Raw genomic sequence first — 19172 nt, 5'->3', positions numbered from 1 at the left:
GCTCCCTGGGCTGCGAAGAACGTGCCACCCCGCGATGTCTTCAAGCTGAATTTTCTCACCTTTTGCAAACAAATTGATGCCGTCACATAACTTCTACAACAGGAGCTGCTTAATAAAGAACTTTGTGCTTCCAGCTCTGCGAAAGATTACATCCCCCAATTAAATATGGAACAGATAGGCGGGTTCGGGTGTTCTGCAGCCTGGCAAGGAATGAGTTCTCCTGACAGGTTATGGGAACAGACAGGGGGACTGTAAAAAGTTACACAGGGACACAATAAAGTTACAGCGTGAGACAAACAGCGCTCGGCTCCTCTGCCCCGCGTCCCTCACAGGAGATTTTGGGTACAAACACCACGCCAGGACTCAGCACCTGCCCGCTGGTTTCTATCCAAAGAGCCCCGACCAGATGAAATCTGAGAAAGTTTTATAGACGGGGAAATCAAAGCGAAGGTGACAAATGCCGTCAGCAAGTCTCGGAGCACCGGGGGCGGCACTGGGAGGATTCCAGTGCTTGTACTGGAGGGACAACCTGGAAATCCCACCAGATGCTGGTGCGGGCAGTTTGATACCAGCAGCGACAGCACTCGGGTGTCTGACCCCACTTTTGGGGTGCCAGTCCCTGCTATTTGTCCCCCCAGCTCTGCAGGTCAGGCAGGGGCAGAGGACACCGCGCTGTCCCCTGTCCCCGCAGCGGGCGGGCACCAGCCGGGGAGGAAGAGGAGGAGGAGGAGGAGTCAGTGCCGCCGGTCCAGGCAGCGCTCCCAGCTCGGGCAGAGCAGGTGGAGGGGCCGCAGGACATGGAGGGGCTGAGCCAGCGCTGCCCGCTGCCCCCGGCTTCCCAGGGCTGCCCCCGGCCCGGCCGCGGCACCTTGGTGCTGGTAAGTGGGACTGGGATGGACAGGGGACTGGGATGGACAGGGGACTGGGATGGACACGGGGCTGGGATGGACACGGGGCTGGGATGGACAGGGGGCTGGGATGGACACGGGGCTGGGATGGACACGGGGCTGGGATGGACACGGGGCTGGGATGGACACGGGGCTGGGATGGACAGGGGACTGAGATGGACACGGGGCTGGGATGGACACGGGGCTGGAATGGGGATGTGGGGCACGGAACACTCCCTGGGAAGCACGACAGACACCGACTCACTCTAAGCAATCATGGAAATACCCGTCTGTACCTTTGTTAGCAAACCTCTCCCCAAAACCATCATGCAGGAGGGGTGGACTCCCTGCATCTGCTGCGAGAGAAGCAAATTTCCAAGTTTTTTTACAACGTTGGCACAACTTGTGTTTGGGTGGTGGTGTTCAGTTGGGGTTTTTTTTTTAACAGAATCTCATCAAAACTCAGCAAAAAGTCCTAGCGTGGTGATTTTAAACCTAAAGCTGTTTTTAGTTCGCCAAAGGCAAAAGAAGTGTTGCAGAAATCTGAGTCTCTCTGCACTAAAATGGCATTTTGCTGCTCAGTGCTTTTTAGTGAAGTGCTTAAAACCTCACAGGGGTGTTTTCAGTTTTGTTCACTTCAGTATTTTGGCAATCATGAGTTTAATTGGTTTATCAGGCAAGAATCCTGAGGTTTCACTCCTTCCCTTTTGCACCATCTCTTGGCAAATACAATTATTCGGGGGAAAAAAGGGGCGGTTATCTTCCTTTTCAGAAAAAAAAAGAGGGGGAAACACCAGAAAAAACAAGATAGTGTTCATGTTTGTACTAATATTCAATCCCAAATGATCCTGGGGATTTCCTCATCACATGCACGTACATCTTCCAAGAAGATTAATGATCACCAGGCTGAACAGGTTGGATGGTGGTTTTTTTTTTCCTGAGCAAGGAGCATGATTACATTTTAATCTGGAAAAATAGGTACACCAGCACATCTCTGTTTGGCTTGTAACTCGCTGAGGAGCTTTTGGGATTTGTTGTCTAGTATTTGTTAAATGGCTTAGTGGGAAAAAAAGAGCACAGAAGGAGCTCTAAAAATTATGATAAGAAGTCTTGTGGTAACAAAGAATATTTCCTCAAATGGATTGGGAAAGAGGAGACAAGCAGTACAGCACATTGGTCATTTTCCAAATGAGAAAGAGTGGTGACAAGAGAGATTTTTAATTCAATTAAAAAAAAAAAAAGAGAGAGATTTCTGCATTAGTGCTGCAATGGCAGGTTGTTCAGAGGACAAAGGAGGGTGGAAATAAGGGGGGGAAATGAATATTTTCTTAGTCTTCTAAGCATTTTTTAATCACTGTAGCTGAATCAGGGCCAGATGCTGTTTATGTCAAAAACAAAACAAAAGACAAAGGGAAGGAGCTGCAGCCCAGAACGGCACCATCCTTCAGCTGGTCCTCAGCACTCCAAATTAACCTCACCCTTCCCACAGCATCCCTGCCGGGATAATGATATATTTTTGGGGGGCTGTTTATGGCATGTGAGCACAAACAGCAGCGAAGGGGCTTGCCAGGAATAGCAGCTCCTGCACAGCAAACCCCACTTGTTGCTGCTGCTCTGCCAGGCCACGGGCAGAGCGTTGGTGTTTGTGCTGCCCTGCAGACCTGGGCTGTGTCCTTTAGGATTTCTGTGCCGCACAGGATCCAGTTTCACTGTGCTTTTAGTAGCAGATAATTAAGATGAAATGAATTTAAAACCTGCCTTGAAGTCAGGGTGTGAGGCTGGAGCGTGGTCTGGGTGGGCTGCACAGAGCTAAGGCAGAGGAGAATAATCTGACAGGGCAGGATTGAAATTCCCCAGGTCCTGGCACCAGGCTCCAGCCCGAATCTCTTTCCCAAGGACAATACACTGACAAATTGCTCTTCTCCTGCCCACATCCCCAGGGAGGCAGAGAGTCCTGTGCCCCCCATTTCCCAGAGGGATGGACACACCTCACCCCTGGTGCACGGCTAAAGGACGGCTGCAGGTGTGTCCTGAGCAGGAGAGGTGTGCTGGGTGTGGGAGCCATTCCCTTCTTGTTCTTTTTTGCAGTAGAAACCAAGACATTCCCTGTCTTAGCTCCTTATTCTTCTTCAGAAAACCAGTGCTGGCTGCTGTGGTCGGGTGGTGGGGTCTGTAACCCCCGTTAGTCTGGGGTGACCTCCCACAGCCAAGGCCTGGGCACCCCTGGGCTGATACAGCCGCAAAACTGCCCCTCTCCTGCCCTGAGCACGAGATTGGTCCTACTGGAGGGGAATGAATCCCCCTAGCAGCAGGTTCTCATCTTAATTTGATTTAACTGGTCCCTGCAATGCTGAGGGAAGCCTGGAAACGTCCCTGCAGCCACGGACAATGTAAACGTTCAGTTTTACTGTGTTTCGCCTCCCATCGCCCGGCTGTTCTCTCCGAGGTGCTGACGCTGTTGGTGCTCATGTACCCCCTGCTCCGGGGCCTGGCTCTGCACCTGCACTCTGCTGTCACTGGCAGCTACATCCCAGGGACACATTCCATCGCCTTCGTCAACTGCCTCAACGAGCAGATCGCCAGGGACATCGCCAGGTACGGAGACGCTTCCCTTGCTTGTCTGCTTGCAGGGTTCCAAAGCTGGAGTGAAGCTGAGTATTCCCTTGTCCCTCGAGGGGATCTGTATCCTGTGTACTTTGCATTTCTAGGGGGGTGAGGCCCTGGCACAGGGTGCCCAGAGAAGCTGTGGCTGGACAGGGCTTGGGGTAACCTGGGATAGTGGAAGGTGTCTCTGCTCGTGGAAGGGGGTGGCACTGGATGGGCTTTAAGGTCCCTCCAACCCAACCCATTCCATGATTCTGTGATACCCGAGCAATGCTCCTTTCCACAGACTCTGTATCACAACCCCCATACCAGAGCTGCCCTGTCCCAAGGAAAGCTGATATTTGCCTCTGAAGCCAATGCCATGGTAGCATCAAGCAATTCTCAATTTATTTCACTGCCTTGCATTTTCAAGACCCATTTTCAAGTTATGACCATGAATTTCTCAGCCCTCAGATGGATTAAGCTCCAACCTGATGTTCTCTGATCTGCCACAGTCCTTATTCCTCTCTAGAGCAACACAGACAACAAAATGCCCGGAGGGGATTTATAGAGAGGGACAATGCACTGTGCTCTGACATGAAAATAAAGGAAGTATGAAAGTGGTCCACAGCAAACGCTTGTGAGGTACCACCTGGTACCACTCTGCTCACCAGCAAACCTCAGGGAATGAGGGGGTTTTCTTTGATTTTTTCTTCTTCTCTTTTAATATATGAGATACTTTGCATGATATTTTGCATGCAGAGTTTTTTCACACGTCTGTCAGTCCCTGACTCAATGGATGCTCTGTTGGAAGTACTGAACCCGTGTTGACTGGGGAAGTGTTTATGATGGACCGTGAAGTTTCCTGCAACACCTCCTGTGCTGTTTTCCTGCTGCCCTGCTCCTGCCAAAACCTCTCCATCTCCAGCAAAGTGCTCCCAAACATGTTCAGGAACTGACAGGCTACTGAAAGGGAGTTTGTGTCACCTTAAATACTGCAACTGTATTAAGAAATTCAAATAGAATTATGTCTGCACTGCTCGATGTCTCCTAAAAAAAAGGGGCAACTGTACCTGGTGAAAAGAGCCTCAGTTCCTGAAAATGCTTCGTCTTAACAACTTTGCAAATGCTTTCCACTCTTTGTTCCTCATCTTGCAGGGAAGGGAGAGGACATAAATCACTCCCCCTCGCTGAGATATGTGTACTTTGGTTGTGGTTTTACTGGTGGAGTAATTATTCCTTTGTTCTGGAATTTGGAGCAATGAGCCCTGGTTGTAGGGGATGACACTGGGCTTCTATGCTGATTTTCCCCCACTCATTTTTCCTGTGCTGTCATGTTTATTCTTCCTTTGCACTGCCCAGTGGAGCACTCACTCGGATGCATCTGCAGGGAAATTTTTTGGTTTAAGGAAAAGGGGTTCAAGCTTTGAGAAAGCAGAAGAGCTGCAGGTAGAATTCAACATCTCAAGACCTTCTTGCCTGTCCCCTGTGCCTGCTGGGAGGAGCTGACCCCCTTGGCTGGGCGGTGTGGCCACTGCACCTCACCCACCTTACCCAGCCCCCTGTCAGCCCCCACCGCTGCCGTAGACTTGTGTTTATCATTTTCTTTGCTTTTCTGCTTATCAATATTTAATCTGTCTCACTTCAGGGCCTATTGTGAGGCACAGACAAAGAAACACACGATGAAGTGCCCAACCCAAAGCTATCATGTATTATGCAGACATTTTCCACAGATCACATTCAGCTTCTTGCAATGTTCCCTGTTCCCCTGGTGGCCTCTTGTTGCTGCTCAGCTTGCTGGCACGAAGTTCAGGATCTCAGTTAGGATCACATTTATTGGGACAGAGCACCCAAACCAAAAAGCTCCTGTGCTAAAATGCCTTGCAAGTTGCAGGCAGCAAAACCAAACTGATTTGTGCCATGTGTGACATGACAGTCACAGCAGGGGTGGCTCTGTTCGTGTTGCTGCACTTTGTTGGTGTAAAGATTAACTCAAGATGCTCCACGAGCATTAAATGCCTGGAACTGCCTACACATGGTGAGAGCAAACAACCCTGAGCCTCCTGGGGTGCTTCTCCTCTCCAGCCGTGGTCCCCCCAAGCCAGTGCTAAAGAAACCGAAGGTGGAGTCACTGGTGCCCTGCCTGAAGGGACAGCTGCCACCTCCGTGAGAAGGGCCAGACACTGCTGTGGTCACAAAACACATCATTTTCCCCCTTTCTTCTAAAAATCCGCCCTGAGTTCGCTTCAGTGCTCTGTAATCGCTGCAGTATCACTTCTGCTGGCAGCCCCGAGCAGCTCTGCAATAACAAACCAGCCCACAACTAACGGAGGCAGCCGGAGGGAAGGAATTTATTTGGGCTTCAGATTTCGAGGACATTTTGGATTGAAAAACCTTGATGTTGTTAATCTAACCAGATGCACATTTAGGCTGCTCTGAGAGGAAGGGGCACAGTTTGACAGTGGCAGACAAACCCCTTCCCATCCATCCCAGCCCCAGTTCTTGCAGCCCCATGGTTCAGCCCTGCCCTGACCCCATGGCCAGAAGGGCACAGGGCTGGCACTGAGCAGGGTCCTTGCATCCTCCAGGCCAGGAGCAACACCTAAACTCCCTCCTCAGCACAGGGAGGGTCCCAGAGTCCTGCCAGGAGGGCCTGATCTGAAGTAGCTCCAGCCAAAGGTCACCTTTGCCTCTGTTTTCTCAGGGTAATAAGTAACCCAAAATTCCATGTCTCCAATGTCAAAGCTGCTGCTGGCAGTCCTGGGCAGCACGAGGGAATGTCCCCATGGCTGGGGGTGAGCACTGAGCTGGCCTGGCACTGATTCCCTTCCTGTCTCCCCCAGGGCCATCATGGATAAGAAACTGGCTGCCTACGTGAACATCCTGCCCAAGAGCTCAGCCTTGTAAGTTGAGCTGGATATTCCCCAACAGAGGAGGCAAACCTGGGCTCTGCAGGGAGGGAAGGAGGGGATGGACACAGCGTTCAGTTTCCAGAAGGCTGCTGGGTCTGTTTGTTGTTGCAGATGATGGGGACGATCCTCACCGTGCTCCGAGCTTGTTAAGGAGCACAGATGCTCTGACTGCCCATGGGGACCATTTATTTATTGGTTACTTGGCTACACAGACATCCACCAATTTAGGATTTATGGTCCTGAGGACATGGTGCCTGTTATCAGAAGCTCTAAAAAGAAGCCAAGATAGGGACCAGAAAAGGCCTTTACAAAATTAAGCAGCTTTTTCAGGCAGGAAGAACAGCATGTTTGACCTTGGAACAGGCCCAGCCCTGCTCTGCAGGTGTTCTCAGCTGTCCATGCAAAGGGACTGCACTTGTTAGAGGGGTTAAAGAGCAAAGCCCCAAAACAGCTTTTCCTCATAGAAACACCCTGGCAGAAGTGAGGAGCAGATCCCACTGCAGCCTTCCCTCAGGAGGGGATCCCCACAGTGCACCCCCTATCCCAGCTGAGGGCAAACCCAGTAATACCCTTCTTCCCCTTATCCATCATTTCCTACAAACCCAAAAGGCGGAGCAGAGCTGCTCCTGCACAGCCCTGGCAGCTCCAGCTGGATTCTGCTCCGTGCCCTGCTCAGGAGACACCGCGACGCCTCCGAGTCCTCCTCGCGCAGGAGCCCAGCAGGCAGATGAGATCAGGACGGGCTCCTGGCAGCAAAAATGTTTTGAAAGGTCATATCTGACTCATGAGAAGTGCAGCTCCTCTCCTGCAGGGAAGGAGAGGAAGAAAGCTCAGCCTCGCAGCCACAACCCCTGCAGGCACTGTCCCCTGGCCACAGCTCAGAGTGGGGCCACCACCACAGGACACCCCAATCCCAGCAAATTTGCCCTGCCAGTCCCCCTGGGCAAATTCTCTGGAGGAGGCTTTGGTCCGTAAATCTGGGGTGCTCACTCACGTGCTCAGCAGTTTTGGGGCCAGCGATGCTTCTTGAGCCACTTTGTAAAGAAATGGCCACGTGCAAAAAGCACCAAGCAGGGAAAGTATCCCGAGGGCTGGCACGGCTGCAGCCAGAGCTGGACTTGCTGATGCTGCTTTTCTTTTAAATCCAGGTATTTCTGGAAAGGGGAGCTGGAAGAATCCACTGAAATACTGCTGGTAAGTGATCATTCCCTACGTCACAGAAATCCCTGTTGCGAATGGTCCCAGCCAAAAGGGGCTGCAGGGAAGTTTGGGGAGGGTGGCACCAGCCTGCCTGAGGTTTGGGAACATCCCCCAGGGAAGAGCCCAGGAAGGGCTCCTGTCGCACCCCTGGCCATGCTGGGTGGGGGCAGTCAGGAACTGCAGCTCAGGATCCTTCCATCCCTTCACGACTCCCTTGGGGTTTGTGTTGGATTTTTTACTCTCCACAGTTGGTGAAGACAAGGACGTCCAAAATAGGGGAATTGTCCAACTACGTCAGGTGAGGCTCTGGCTCCGCAGGAGCACTGGGTGTCCTGTCCAAGGTAGGCTTCACCTCCTGCTCCAGCTTTGGGAGTTCCTTGAGCCCCTTCCCACCCAGGGGGGTTAAGTGCTCCTGCTGTATCTTATGAGCCAGAAAAACCCAGAGACGGCATCAGCAAAAAGTAAAAAGTGGCAGAAATATCAACTGGGTTTCACCCAGCCCCTCCATGCTGGATTCGAGGAGGGATTCTCCCTCTCCTCACACAGGTTATTCCCTGACAGCCTCCTGACAGGATTTCCTGCATTTCCCGAGGGGGGAGCACACTCAGCTTTGGGCCAGGCCCCCGGCAGTCTGTGGTAAACCCCAAACTCAAAGCAGAATTCCCACGTGGCAAAAAGAAGCTGCGGGTGCTTTGAAGTGCGGGGAGGGCGCGGGGCAGGGCTGGGGCGCGGCTGGGAGCGCGGAGCGCGGCTGGCGCTGACTCTGCTCCTCCGCGCCTGGTTCCACTTTAGATCCATCCATCCCTTTGAAACCCCCGAAATCATCAGCCTGCCTATTGACCAAGGAAACCCTCTGTACCTCAAATGGATAGAGGAGAACGTGCCACGGGACTGAGAAGTGCGAAGTGCACCTCACTTCTGGGGAGATCGGGATCCTGCTGTGCCATGTGGGAGGCGGCTTTTATCTTCGAGGATTTGCGGTAACACAGGAGCTTGGGAAACATCCCCTCCTCGGCCTGCCCGGGGAGCGCTGAGCAGCCCGGAGCCGGTGCAAGCTGAGCTGGAGAAGGGCCGCCCGCACCAAAGGCTGTGGATGAGGATACGCGGAGATGTTCCTGTCAGGACACTCGGGGGCTGCCTCAGGCTGCCAGCAGCGAATTCCAGCTGGGAGCCGTGGCCTGGCAGCCCCTGCAGTGCCATGTGTCCCCACAGCCAGCCCCTGAACCCTGCCTGGCCCCCTGCTCCCCCGCAGCGGCGGTCCCGGCATCCTTCCCCAGCCCGGAGGCTGCAGGATGTGGCCGGGCACCCCGCGCCGTGCGGCTCCCGCCCTCCCCTGCCGGCAGCCAGCGTGCTGCTGGAGTCTGACACAATCCAAGGAAGTGGCAAACTCCAGCAGATGCCGCGAGGATTTAGCAGGAGCCGCGAGCAGCACACACAGACTCGGCCCTGCCACGGAGAGCTGGGGTGGGCTGGGCGACATCCACGGCCACTTCAGGGAAGCCAGGTGCCAGCAGGACCACGACACTGCCCTGGCCCTGCATCCCTACCCCCACCTGAACAGGGGCTTTCTGCCTAGGCCACACTGAGCCTTGTAGAAAGATCCTTATGTTAATGGTTCATGGGATATAACTTAATGGAACATTTTCGAGTTATTTATGGGATGGAGAAGGGAATAAACAGGAGCGTTTCTTAGCTGGGCAGGCTCTCGTGGTCGCAGCTGTGCAAGAGGAAGGGCCTGTCCTGGGCTTGCAGGACACACCTCACCTGGAATGGAACACAACCCAGCAGTACCAGCTGCCCCATGGTGGGCACTGGGCATCCCAGCTCAATAATCCTCACACTTCAAAAAAACAGTGATGTTGAAAAAAACCCTCACTTTTTAATTGTACATCAGACGTATTAATTACAACTTGGGTATAATGAGAGTTGCTTACAAGCAGCAACCTGAATTCAGAAATCAGAAGGTGCACAGAGTTGTTATAATCTCTATTACAGCGAATGCAAAATATACTCTGCAACAAAAATACTTTTAAAGGCTCCACATTCAATTCTCTGCGAGAAGCCAGGAGAGGAGGAGAGAGAACAGAGAGGGAGCGGAGAGGAGCCAGGGCCACATCCTGTGGGTGCCCCCACGAGTGTAATGTCCAGTGGCACATCCCACAGGCATGACCCTGCTCAGCCCTGGCACAGCTCTTGGCAGCCCCTTGGAATCACGAGGGCTCCATAGGCACTCAAGAAAGGAAAATATTTTAAGTGATCCTTTGAGGACAAAGCTAAGGCAGGACAGGGAGTTTTCCAGCTGCTGGACCCCTCCCTGCCAGGGATGGGGGGGTCTGGCAGCACCTCTCCCAGAAGGACAGGGACACTCCGCTCTGAGCGGAGATCCCATGAGCACAGGTAGGACAGGACAGGGTCTGCTGCTGGACAGGACCCCACAACCCAGCAGGGCTCACCCTCCATCCCATGGGACAGTCGTGGTGGAATGGGGGAGAGACAAGGAGGACACCATTAAAAATATCTCTCTCTCTCTCTCTTAAGAAAAAAATCTAACACATCTATCTGATATTAGAATCTTTTTTAAAAAGCCAACTGCTCTGCTCCTGCCCAAGCTGGCAATATTGCTTTGTTAAAGAAGGGGCTGCTCCTTCTCCCCTGCAGACAAATCAAGCCCAGTGCTCACAAACGTCACCACTACGAGAGAGGCACAGCCACAAGGCCACAGGGATGGCCACAGGGATGGTCACAGGGACCCTGGTACAGCCCCCTCCCCCTGCCCCCGCTGTCCTCTTCAGCCTTTTTTTTGGTTTGTCTGCTGGTTTGGCACATTTGGGATGAAGATTTCCTGTAGGAACAAAGGCCTTGGGCTCCAGTCTGTGAAGTGCCCGTGGTGGTTTTAAGGCAAAGGCGGATTTTTTGGACGATCTCTTCCAAGATCATGATTGTCAGAACAGGGAAATGAAGCTGGTGCAGCATCACACACAGTCCAGGTTGTGGGGTGAGAGCACATCTGCCCCGTGGCTGCAACAGCCACACATGGGCTGGCTTTGGGGCATTTTCCTCTCATGTTAAACAAACCACATTCCTTTAATGAATGGATTCAGGACAAAGTGGAAAACCCCAAGAGCTGTTCCCAGTTTCCCATGAGCACGGGGATGAGCTGTGAAAGCCCAGGGATGAGGAGGGGTTCATGCTTTGGCAGCAGGACCCCCTCGAGGCTGCTCGGTCAGGCTGGGACACCGGGATAAGCCAGGCTATGCCAGGCACAGGCCGAGGTCCGTCTGTGTGAGCAGGGTGTGGGGTGTCCCCCAAACAGCTGCTGCAGCTGTGGGACCCTTCTGGAGGGCCGGACCCCCTCCCTGCTCTGGCCACCACCGGGATGGTGCCTCGGGCTCGGCCAAAGGCTCCAGGGGGAGAGCACGGCTGGGCCCTGCTCTGCATAAACACAGCCAAGAAACTAAAAATTGTTAACATTAAAAAAAACAGAGTGTCAGGGCTTCAGGTTTCATTCCCGGTCAGCGCTGCTGGCCTGGGCGCTGCCTCCACCCGCCAAAATTCCCGGGGGGCGGGACCAGCACCTCTCCTGTGCCTCACGGGCTTCCCCAGCACCTCGATCTCCTCTGCTTTGGCTCCGGGAAAGGTTTCGGGGCTGGCGGGGCTCAGTAGGGAGTGGTGCCTTCCCACTCCACCAGGTACTGCACCTTCCCCTCGAGCGTCACCCGCCGGGCCAGCACCTGGTACTTCTCCCCGCACACCAGCCGGCCCGCGGCCCCGAAGTAGCTGCTGATGGAGGACTTGAGGTGAGACAGCGAGGAGTCGTCCTCGCTGATGCTCTCGAAGGTGTGGCTGTCGATGCCGTCGTCGGGGCGGTCGGGGCCGGCCGCTGCCTCGCTGCCCTCGGGGGTGGCCGCGGCCGGGCGCCCGCCCGGCTCCCCTCCTCTCCTCTTGGCCCCCGAGGCGTAGGCTGGCACCGCCAGTTTGCGCTTGCGGCTGCCCACGGTCCTGCGGCTGCCGGGGAGAGCACAGGGCAGGAGTGAGGGCGGCACCCAAAAGGTGCCACCCCCCGTACTGGCTTCTGAAATTTGGGGGAGCCCAGCAAGGACCGACGGCTCTGATCCTGCACAGCCAGCAAGTGCCACTTTGGGCCCCCCAGCCCGTTTGAGACACAGGGAGGAAAAGCTCCCCAGTGTGGGACATGAAGGGGGGAGACACAGGACCTCGCCCCCCTGGCCATGCCACCAGGACCCCTCTGGAAGGGGGCTAGGGGCACAGTCCTCACCTGGACTCGTAGGAGAGGCTTGTGGTGGCCGAGCCTGAGGTGCTGGTGGCGTCTGTAGAGTCCACGTCCGACAGGAAAGTCTGTCCTGAGCTGGCACTGTGGACAGGATAGGGTGGGATGGGATAGGCTGGGATGCAGCATCGGCCCCAGCCTGGCGCAAGCAGCACCCCAGGCCCCCCACACCCCTGGTCCGGCTGCACGGACCTTTTCAGGCTCTGGATCTCATCCAGCGTGAAGTCGAAGATGCTGGCCAGGTGGTGGTTGGTGCTCCAGGCTGAGGTGAAGTCACTCTGTGCCACAAAAAGAAGCTCACTCCTCACTGCCTGGCACAGGGGTGCTGCCCACACCCCACCCCTGGCACCCTCTGCCCGGGGCCACTGCGCTCCTTCCCATGGCCCCGCTGCCCTGGGAAGTGGGCTCGGCGTGGGACATTTCCCAGGTGAGGGACAGGAGCTCTCCCTGCCCGTACGAGTGGGGAAAACTTGCGGGGAGCCGCAGGGCTGGGCAGTCCCACACAGCTGCCAAATCCCGGGCTGGCTGCACAGGGGAGGGGGCGAAGGACTCACGCTGGGAATGGCATCCTCCAGCAGGAACTTGGCCCTCTTGCGCCGCGCTCGCCGCTTCTGCTGCTGGAGCTGCCGCGGCAGGAGGCTGCAAACAGGGCGTGAGGGGGGCGCGGGCACGGGGGGGACTACTGCGGGCATGTCCGGGGCAACGGGGCCACTTACCTGTCCTTATGGGCATATTTGCTTTTCCCTCTCTTCTTCAGCTCGCAGGAGCTGCTCTCGCCCTCGCCGGGGGCTTTCTCCGGCAGCACCTTGCTGGGGGGGTTCGGGGGAACGCGGATCCGCAGACGGAAGATGCATTTCTTCTTTTTTATCTCCTTCCCACACAGAAACCTGGGCGGCAGAGGGGAGGGAACAGCCCTCAGCCGGGCTGGCACGGGAGCACCCTGCATCCCGCCCTGTCCCCATCCCTCGCCCGGGCCTCACCTGCTTTTGTAGCTGTTGAGAGCGTTGAGGAGGTGGGGGCCGCGCTCCGAGATGGGGGTGCCCGTGAGCTGCGGGACAGGGGGGCAGGCAGGGCTCAGTGCCCGCTGTGGTTATGCAAAATCCAAACAGACGGGGGAACCCGAACTCCGGCTTTCGGCTCCTGCCCAGGGTCGGGGAGGGAGGGAGGGAGCCAAGGCCCGGCCAGAGCCACCCGGGTCTGGCACTGCCGCCCTCGGGGAGCCGCCCCGTCCTGCCCCGGGACAGGTTTCCAACACGCTTCTCCCAGCTCCAGCTCCCGCTGGGGAAGGTGTAAGGTCTGACACTCCCACAAGGGAAATCCCAGCACAGAGGAAAGGGATTAAGCTGCTCTGGAGCGGGAGCTGCCATGTCGAGTGCTGCATGAGCTGGGGTGACATTTCTCACTCCCATGGCTGCTCTCCAGCACAAGCCCGGGGTGTGTTTGTACCTTCCCGAGCTGCAGCGGGTCCCAGTGGTGGTTCACGAAGGCCAAGATCTCCTCGAAGTCAAAGTACTTCTTCTTGCTCTGCACACCCAGGTTGTAGAGGGCGAGATGGACGATGTCCACCCTGCAGCAAAGAGGGGCACAGGGTCAGCAGCCCTGGCAGGGTGGTGCCACCACCATGCCCTGCTCTGCCAGTGCCACTCCAGCTCCCAGGTCCTCCCAAAACCCACCACTGGAACCTTCCCACACTTCACAGGGGAAGCAGTCCAGCCCAGAGGTGTATCCTGGGGGATGCCCCAGCCAGGACAGCATCCCTCGAGCTCTGGGGAGAGGTGAGACACTGCCTGCAGCTGGGGGAACACCCGAACACACAATCCTAGAATGGTTTGTGTTGGAAGGGGCCTTAAGATCGTCCAGTCCCACCCCCTGCCATGGGCAGGAACACCTTCCACTAGACCAGGTTGGTCAGAGCCCCATCCAGCCTGGTCTTGAACACTTCCAGGGATCAGCCAGCCCGGTGTCCCAGAGCCACCCGGGCACATTCCAAAGGAGCAGAGCCCATTTCTCACCATCTCAAGGGCAGGCGCTTGATATATTCGGGTCCCTGGTTGCACACGGAGCAGAAGAACACATAGAACCTGGAAAACATCAGGGAGGGAAAATGCCGGGAGTGAGGATGACTCCTACAGCCATGCAGGGCCCAGGGATGGGTCAGGTGGGACTGTGCTCCGGGGACCAACTGTGGCAGCAAGGCCAGGAGCAGCTGGGCTCTGGGGGACAGGGCCACCTGATCCATGTCGGTGCCAGACGGATCAGGGAGACACAACTGGGATGTGTCCATGAGTCCCCCCTGGGAAGCCACCTCAGCAAAGCCCAGAAGGGACATACCGGTCTCCGAACATCATGGGGTCGCTGAGGCACTGGGTACAGGCTTCGTGGAACCACTGCCGGCAGCGGTAGCACTGCAGCATCTTCAGGTACCACCTGGGCAGGGACAGGGGGAAGGTGACACTGAGGGCAGCGTGTGGTAGCCACTGCCCCAGTCCCCTCCTAGGCACAGACGCCCCCCAGCCAGGGAGAGAAAGCTGTCCCTAACTTGTATTTCTGGTGCAAACGCTGCCTCCGGGAGCGAGCAGAGATCCGGATGGCAGGGGCAGTGTGGGGAGCAAAGCCACTGGCCCCGGGGCAGTGCCCTGCAAGCCTGGGATCAAGCATCCCCACCCTGATCCCATCTTCCTTTCCCCCACAAAACTAATCCTGACACACAGGCAGGGCCTTACTCTCCGGGGCCCCCGCAGTAGCAGTAGCACTGCTGCTGGTTGGTGCGGTGTGGGGAGTCCCACTCCAGCAGCTCGGGGTTGTAGGACAGCACCATCTTCACGGCTTGCAGCGTCCTGGCAATGGCTCCTTTCTTCAGGGCACCCCCCTTCTGTGGGAGAGACAGGCACGGGGTCAGCAGAGCCACCCGGGGGCCACGTCCTGCCCCGCTGTGCCAGGGCCGGGCAGCGCACGGAGCCAGGAACGCGGGGCAGCCCCACTCACCCGCACGGCCAGGGCAAATATGCAGCGGCGGCAGAACCACGGCGTCCCCAGCGGGCCCTCGCCGCCGCTCGCCACCGGGATGTGGCACTGCTGGTGATAACCTGCGGGAGGGCTCGGTATCAGCACCGCGGGGCCGGCCCCGCCCTCGCCCGGGGTGGGACACGGCAGAGCCCGGGGTGGGACAGCCACACTCACCCAGCCCGCACTTCCCACAGATGAGGATTTCGTTCCTGGGGCCCGACGTCTTCCCCAGGCAGATGCTGCACTTGGGCTCCTCCCCCGGCACACCGGCTGTGGGACGGGGGCGACAGAGGTGGCACAGCCACGTCCCCGTGCTGCTGGGAAGGGTCCCACAGCACGGCATGGGAAAGGGAGGCTGGCGCATCACTCACCATGCTGGATGTCCTTCCAGAGGACCCAGTACTTGGAGTTATCCTCGAACGTGACGAGGCAGCTCTGCTTGGAGCCGCTCACCTGCCAGGAGAGAGCGGGAAGAGCGGCTGTGTGTCAGCTCCCATTCCCAGCACTTCCCTGTTTTCCTTGGTGAGTGATCCTGTCCCTCGGGGCTGCGGGAAGTCAGGTTTCGGGCGTGACACCCCGGGGCAGGATGACGACCCAAAATGCCCAGCTGGCCAAAGACACATTGCAGCCCAGGCCAGCAGCCCCTGCGCCACGAATTGAGCCAGGGAATGGCACCGGCTCCACTGGCACTGGCACCTCTTCGGGTGCTCCCGTTCCCCTGGGGGTGTCCACGTTACCCTCTTGATCTTGCCGAGGTAGTAGAGCCCGTCTGTCCAGCGGCACAGCACGTACTGCCCCTCGGTCAGCCTGACCATCAGCTCCCGGCAGCCGCTGCCCCTCCGCGCCGAGCCCGCGGCCGCTGCCTGCTGGACACGGCCGGCGGCCGCGTACACATCCCGGATCAGGGGGTTCAGCTTGGTGGTCTCCATCAGCACAGCCTGGAGGGGACACACACGCTGTCACCTGCCCTCTCGACACGGCACAACATCAGCCGAGCACAGCATCCCTGAGGGTTTTGCCTGGGAGGACCGAGGCTGGAGGTGGTTCAGCCCCACCAGCAGGGGCTCAGCACACTGCAAAACAAGTGCCGATGGGACGGTTCCTTTCCACGAAATCCAGGGAGCAGCCAAAATCTTTGCTACCGGTGAACAAGAGGAAATTAACCCCCGACAGGCTCCCACAGCACTGGGACACGCCACAGGTCCGCGTGGTTCAGTTTTGGGAGGGGGCACGTAAGGAATAAAAGCTTTACATTTACTGTGATTTTTACATCACAATTTCCGCGCAGTTTTGTGGGCTCCCAAACCACCGGGGCTGCTGCAGGAGTAGGGATGTGCCAACACCACCCACAGCGAGCGAACCCAGACGGCCAAATGTCACCGCCACGAGGTTCGGGGTGCAGGAGGCAAAGAAACCATCCCCAGAAGAGCTGCGATCCCAAAGGACACCACAGAAACGACTTGAAAGGGACTTTTCTCCCCTTGGCGCTCCCGTCACGGCCACACATGTGGCCTCATGGCAACACGCGTGTCCCGGCGCCGCGGATCGCGACACGAGTCCCCTCTGCCCGGCCCCTGCCGCCCGTGAGGACTCTCCCGCTCCCCGAGAGCCCCGGGATGGGCAGAGCGATCACACTCACGGCAAAGCCCGGCGCTCACGAGCCGCGACACGTCCCGGCAGCGGCACTCGCCGGGTCCCCGCGTGGGAGCGCGTCCGAGCCCGGCGGCAGCTCCGCTCCGCGCCCCCCGGGCTCCCGCAGACCCCCGCGCTTCCCTCCGCTCCCCCGCGGGGCCCCCGCCGCTCCCCTCCCGGCGGCTCCCGCCGCTCTCCCCCCGGGCCCCGCGGACACGTGTGGGAGCGCCCACGCCGCTCCCGTGCCGGGCAGCGGGACCGCTCGGCGGCGGGAGCGCCCGGCCGGGTCCCCCCGCGCCCCGGCGGCACCTGCCGGGGGTGGCCGCGGGCAGCCCCGAGCGGCGGCCGCGGCCCCGCCGCCATTGGCTCATTCAAAGGCGGCCGCGGCGCCGTCTGTCTGTCCGCCCGCCCGCCCGTCCGCCCGCTCGTCCCGCCCGGTGCCCGTGCGCGGTGCCGGGGCCGCCCTTACCGCGGTGCGCCCGGCGCGCTCAGCGGGCGCTCGGGGCGCGGGGCCGGGGGGGCTGCGGGGCGCGGCGGGGGCCGGGCGCGGGGCGCCATCTTCCCGCGCTTCCCCCGCGCTCCCGCCGGCATTGACGTCCCGGTTATGCAATTAGCGGGGCCGCCCCCGCCGCCTCCCACGGGTCCGGTCCCACCGCAGCGCAGCGCATCCCCGCGGCACCCACCGGCACCGCACGGGCCGGACCGGCACGGCACCCAACGGCACCGACCGGCACCGGCATGGCACGGACCGGCGCGGACCGAACCGGACCGGACTGGCACCGACCCACTGGCATGGCACGGACCGGCAGCGACCGGACTGGCACCGACCCGCCGGCACCGACCGACCGGCATGGACTGGCATCCATAGGCACCTACCGGACCGGACCGGCAGGGCACATCCCAGCTCTGCACGGCACGGCTCGGCTTGGCCCTGGCCGGTGCCCCGGAGGGCGCAGGCGGCATCCCCGGGGCCAGGACGGGGAACCCAGGGTCGGCCACGCACCCACCGCCCGTGGAGAGGCACCGTCACCCTCTGCCACACGCGGGACCTCCCCGCCTGTCCCCCTCCGAGCCCTGGCTGCAGCCAGGAAAGGGCTTCCCCCGGTCCCCCGGGATGGGGGCGGGCACGGGGTGGGATGCGGGAGGGGTGGGATGCGGGCAGTGCCTGCGCAGCATTGTCCCGAGAGGGAACGACCTGTGCTCGCCGGGATTCCTGGAAGCGGGAGCAGCCTTTCAGCCTTTCTCTGAATCTCACAGAGAAAATCAATCACTGTAAAAATGCTTCAGTGGGTGCCAAGAAGAAATTGGTAGGATTTGCTGTTTGCTGGAAAGCGATCCTGAAAAAGCAATGTTTTCCAGGCTGCTCGGGCCATAGGAGAGCTGATTCCCGGGGCGAGGTCCGGGCCAAGCGCGAGCAGAGCCCGTACGGCTTTTCCTGTCCGTGATGGATGAGCTCCTGCAGCTCCAGGAGCTGGGGCCCAGAGCACACGTGCAACAAAGCTTGAACTGCAAGCGAGCAGCTCCCGGGCGCCGGGGGTGAGCGGCACGGCACGGGCTGAGCCTGCCTTCAGCGTAGGAATCATTTATTTAACCAAACTTCCCCATAAAACATCGGTGTCCGAGTGCTCCCTGTGATGCTGCACCTGCGGAGGGCCCGGGAAAGGCGATTCCCTGAGCGATGGGTCCGGCATGGCCGCGCTGCTGCTCCCGGTGCAGGGCTGCGTGAGGAGAGCCACGCTGTGCCCTGTGTGCCGTGTGTGCCAAGTGTGCCATGTGCGCCGTGCCACAGGGTGCCATGTGTGCCATGTGTGCCATGTGTGCCATGCCGTTGCACACTGTGCCACGCCATGCCGTGCCACATCCCTACCCAGCCCTGGGCCCCAGCTCCCCGTGAGTCACACCGGGATACGTGTGAGTCACCTCAGGACTAAAATAACCCCGCAGCACAGCCCTCGGAGAAGCCCCGCTCCTCGCTCCGTGCGTTGGGGCTGCTGGGTTTGCCCGGAATCCCACGGATTGCTGCGCTCCCGGGACAGCGTTCGTGTCCCAGCCCGTCCCCGTGGGGCCCGGGGGAGCACCACCCTCCTGCCCGGCGCCCGTGGCTGATGTTTGCGTGTTGGTTGCTCGCCGCAGGAATGCGGATGATGTGACACGGAAATCAAACGCTGGATCGAATTCACCGGGGGTGTAGGCAGGGAGAACCTGGCTGAAACCCCTCCACACGGAGAGGTCACCCCAAACCTGCCAGCTGCCAATGGAAAGAGCACGGGAACCTTGTGCTGGGACTAAAGTCCCAAACAAAAATGAAAAAACATCCCAGAATTTGAGATGTATCCTCTATTTTCTAACCAGAATGAAGCAACATCATCACATTTAACTCTGGTTTCTTTGCAGGTGCTCCTGCTGCAGCATCCAGCAATCCTGGCCTCAGATCCCACTGCAGAGAGCTACTGGGTGCTGCCCTTCTCCTCCCCTTCCTCCTCATTTTCCTTTCTCCTTCTCTTTTTCCTTCTCTTCCTCCTCCTCTTCCTCTGCACACCCATTTGGCTTTTCCCGCACACCCTGGCGGGGTGGGGGAGCCACTGGATATCCCATTTCTTTGGCACTGTGGGATCGTGGCCCCTGGCAGGTGCTGGAGCAGGGCTGTGACAGCGCCTGGAGCAG

The 19172-nt window shown here is 58.5% G+C and overlaps 2 protein-coding genes across 5 annotated transcripts; one reads left to right on the top strand and one right to left on the bottom strand.

The window, feature by feature from the left end:
- Positions 1–638: 638 nt before the first annotated feature.
- CUTA (cutA divalent cation tolerance homolog) lies at positions 639–9274 on the top strand. 2 transcript variants are annotated; one of them, XM_048325805.1, is made up of 6 exons: positions 668–878; positions 3334–3482; positions 6314–6373; positions 7531–7576; positions 7831–7880; positions 8375–9274. In XM_048325805.1, the coding sequence occupies exons 1-6, from the start codon at positions 798–800 to the stop codon at positions 8475–8477; spliced, it is 489 nt and encodes a 162-aa protein (XP_048181762.1). In that variant the 5' UTR covers positions 668–797; the 3' UTR covers positions 8478–9274. The 2 variants fall into 2 exon arrangements, with proteins under 2 accessions (XP_048181763.1, XP_048181762.1); XM_048325806.1 differs by lacking the exon at positions 6314–6373 and having other exon boundaries at positions 639–878.
- Positions 9275–9436: 162 nt separating this feature from the next.
- On the bottom strand, positions 9437–17550 carry PHF19 (PHD finger protein 19). Of its 3 annotated transcripts, none has more exons than XM_048325802.1 (15): positions 17385–17550; positions 15614–15814; positions 15248–15329; positions 15051–15146; positions 14856–14956; positions 14594–14742; positions 14202–14297; positions 13883–13951; positions 13317–13437; positions 12851–12918; positions 12587–12757; positions 12425–12509; positions 12063–12148; positions 11859–11954; positions 9437–11587 (listed from the first exon to the last, which is right to left on the bottom strand). In XM_048325802.1, exons 1-15 carry the CDS (start codon positions 17469–17471, stop codon positions 11239–11241), a joined length of 1857 nt encoding a protein of 618 aa, XP_048181759.1. In that variant the 5' UTR covers positions 17472–17550; the 3' UTR covers positions 9437–11238. The 3 variants fall into 3 exon arrangements, with proteins under 3 accessions (XP_048181759.1, XP_048181760.1, XP_048181761.1); XM_048325803.1 differs by lacking the exon at positions 17385–17550 and adding an exon at positions 16978–17019; XM_048325804.1 differs by lacking the exon at positions 17385–17550 and adding an exon at positions 16516–16577.
- Positions 17551–19172: the final 1622 nt, after the last annotated feature.

Source organism: Corvus hawaiiensis, chromosome 21 (assembly GCF_020740725.1).
Source record: "Corvus hawaiiensis isolate bCorHaw1 chromosome 21, bCorHaw1.pri.cur, whole genome shotgun sequence".
Taxonomy (NCBI): Eukaryota; Metazoa; Chordata; class Aves; order Passeriformes; family Corvidae; genus Corvus; species Corvus hawaiiensis.
This window is presented reverse-complemented; position numbering and strand designations above follow the sequence as displayed.

Excerpts from the sequence above, each read along its gene's own strand:
- CUTA (XM_048325805.1), top strand. The coding sequence starts at position 798 with ATGGAGGGGCTGAGCCAGCGCTGCCCGCTGCCCCCGGCTTCCCAGGGC. Across the intron at positions 3,483-6,313 it reads ATCGCCAGGGACATCGCCAG|GGCCATCATGGATAAGAAAC; the intron begins GTACGGAGACGC and ends TGTCTCCCCCAG. Across the intron at positions 7,881-8,374 it reads GAATTGTCCAACTACGTCAG|ATCCATCCATCCCTTTGAAA; the intron begins GTGAGGCTCTGG and ends GTTCCACTTTAG.
- PHF19 (XM_048325802.1), bottom strand. The coding sequence starts at position 17,471 with ATGCCGCCTGCGCCCTCCGGGGCACCGGCCAGGGCCAAGCCGAGCCGT. Across the intron at positions 14,298-14,593 it reads TACTGCGGGGGCCCCGGAGA|GTGGTACCTGAAGATGCTGC; the intron begins GTAAGGCCCTGC and ends GTCCCTGCCCAG. Across the intron at positions 12,510-12,586 it reads AAATATGCCCATAAGGACAG|CCTCCTGCCGCGGCAGCTCC; the intron begins GTAAGTGGCCCC and ends CCCTGTTTGCAG.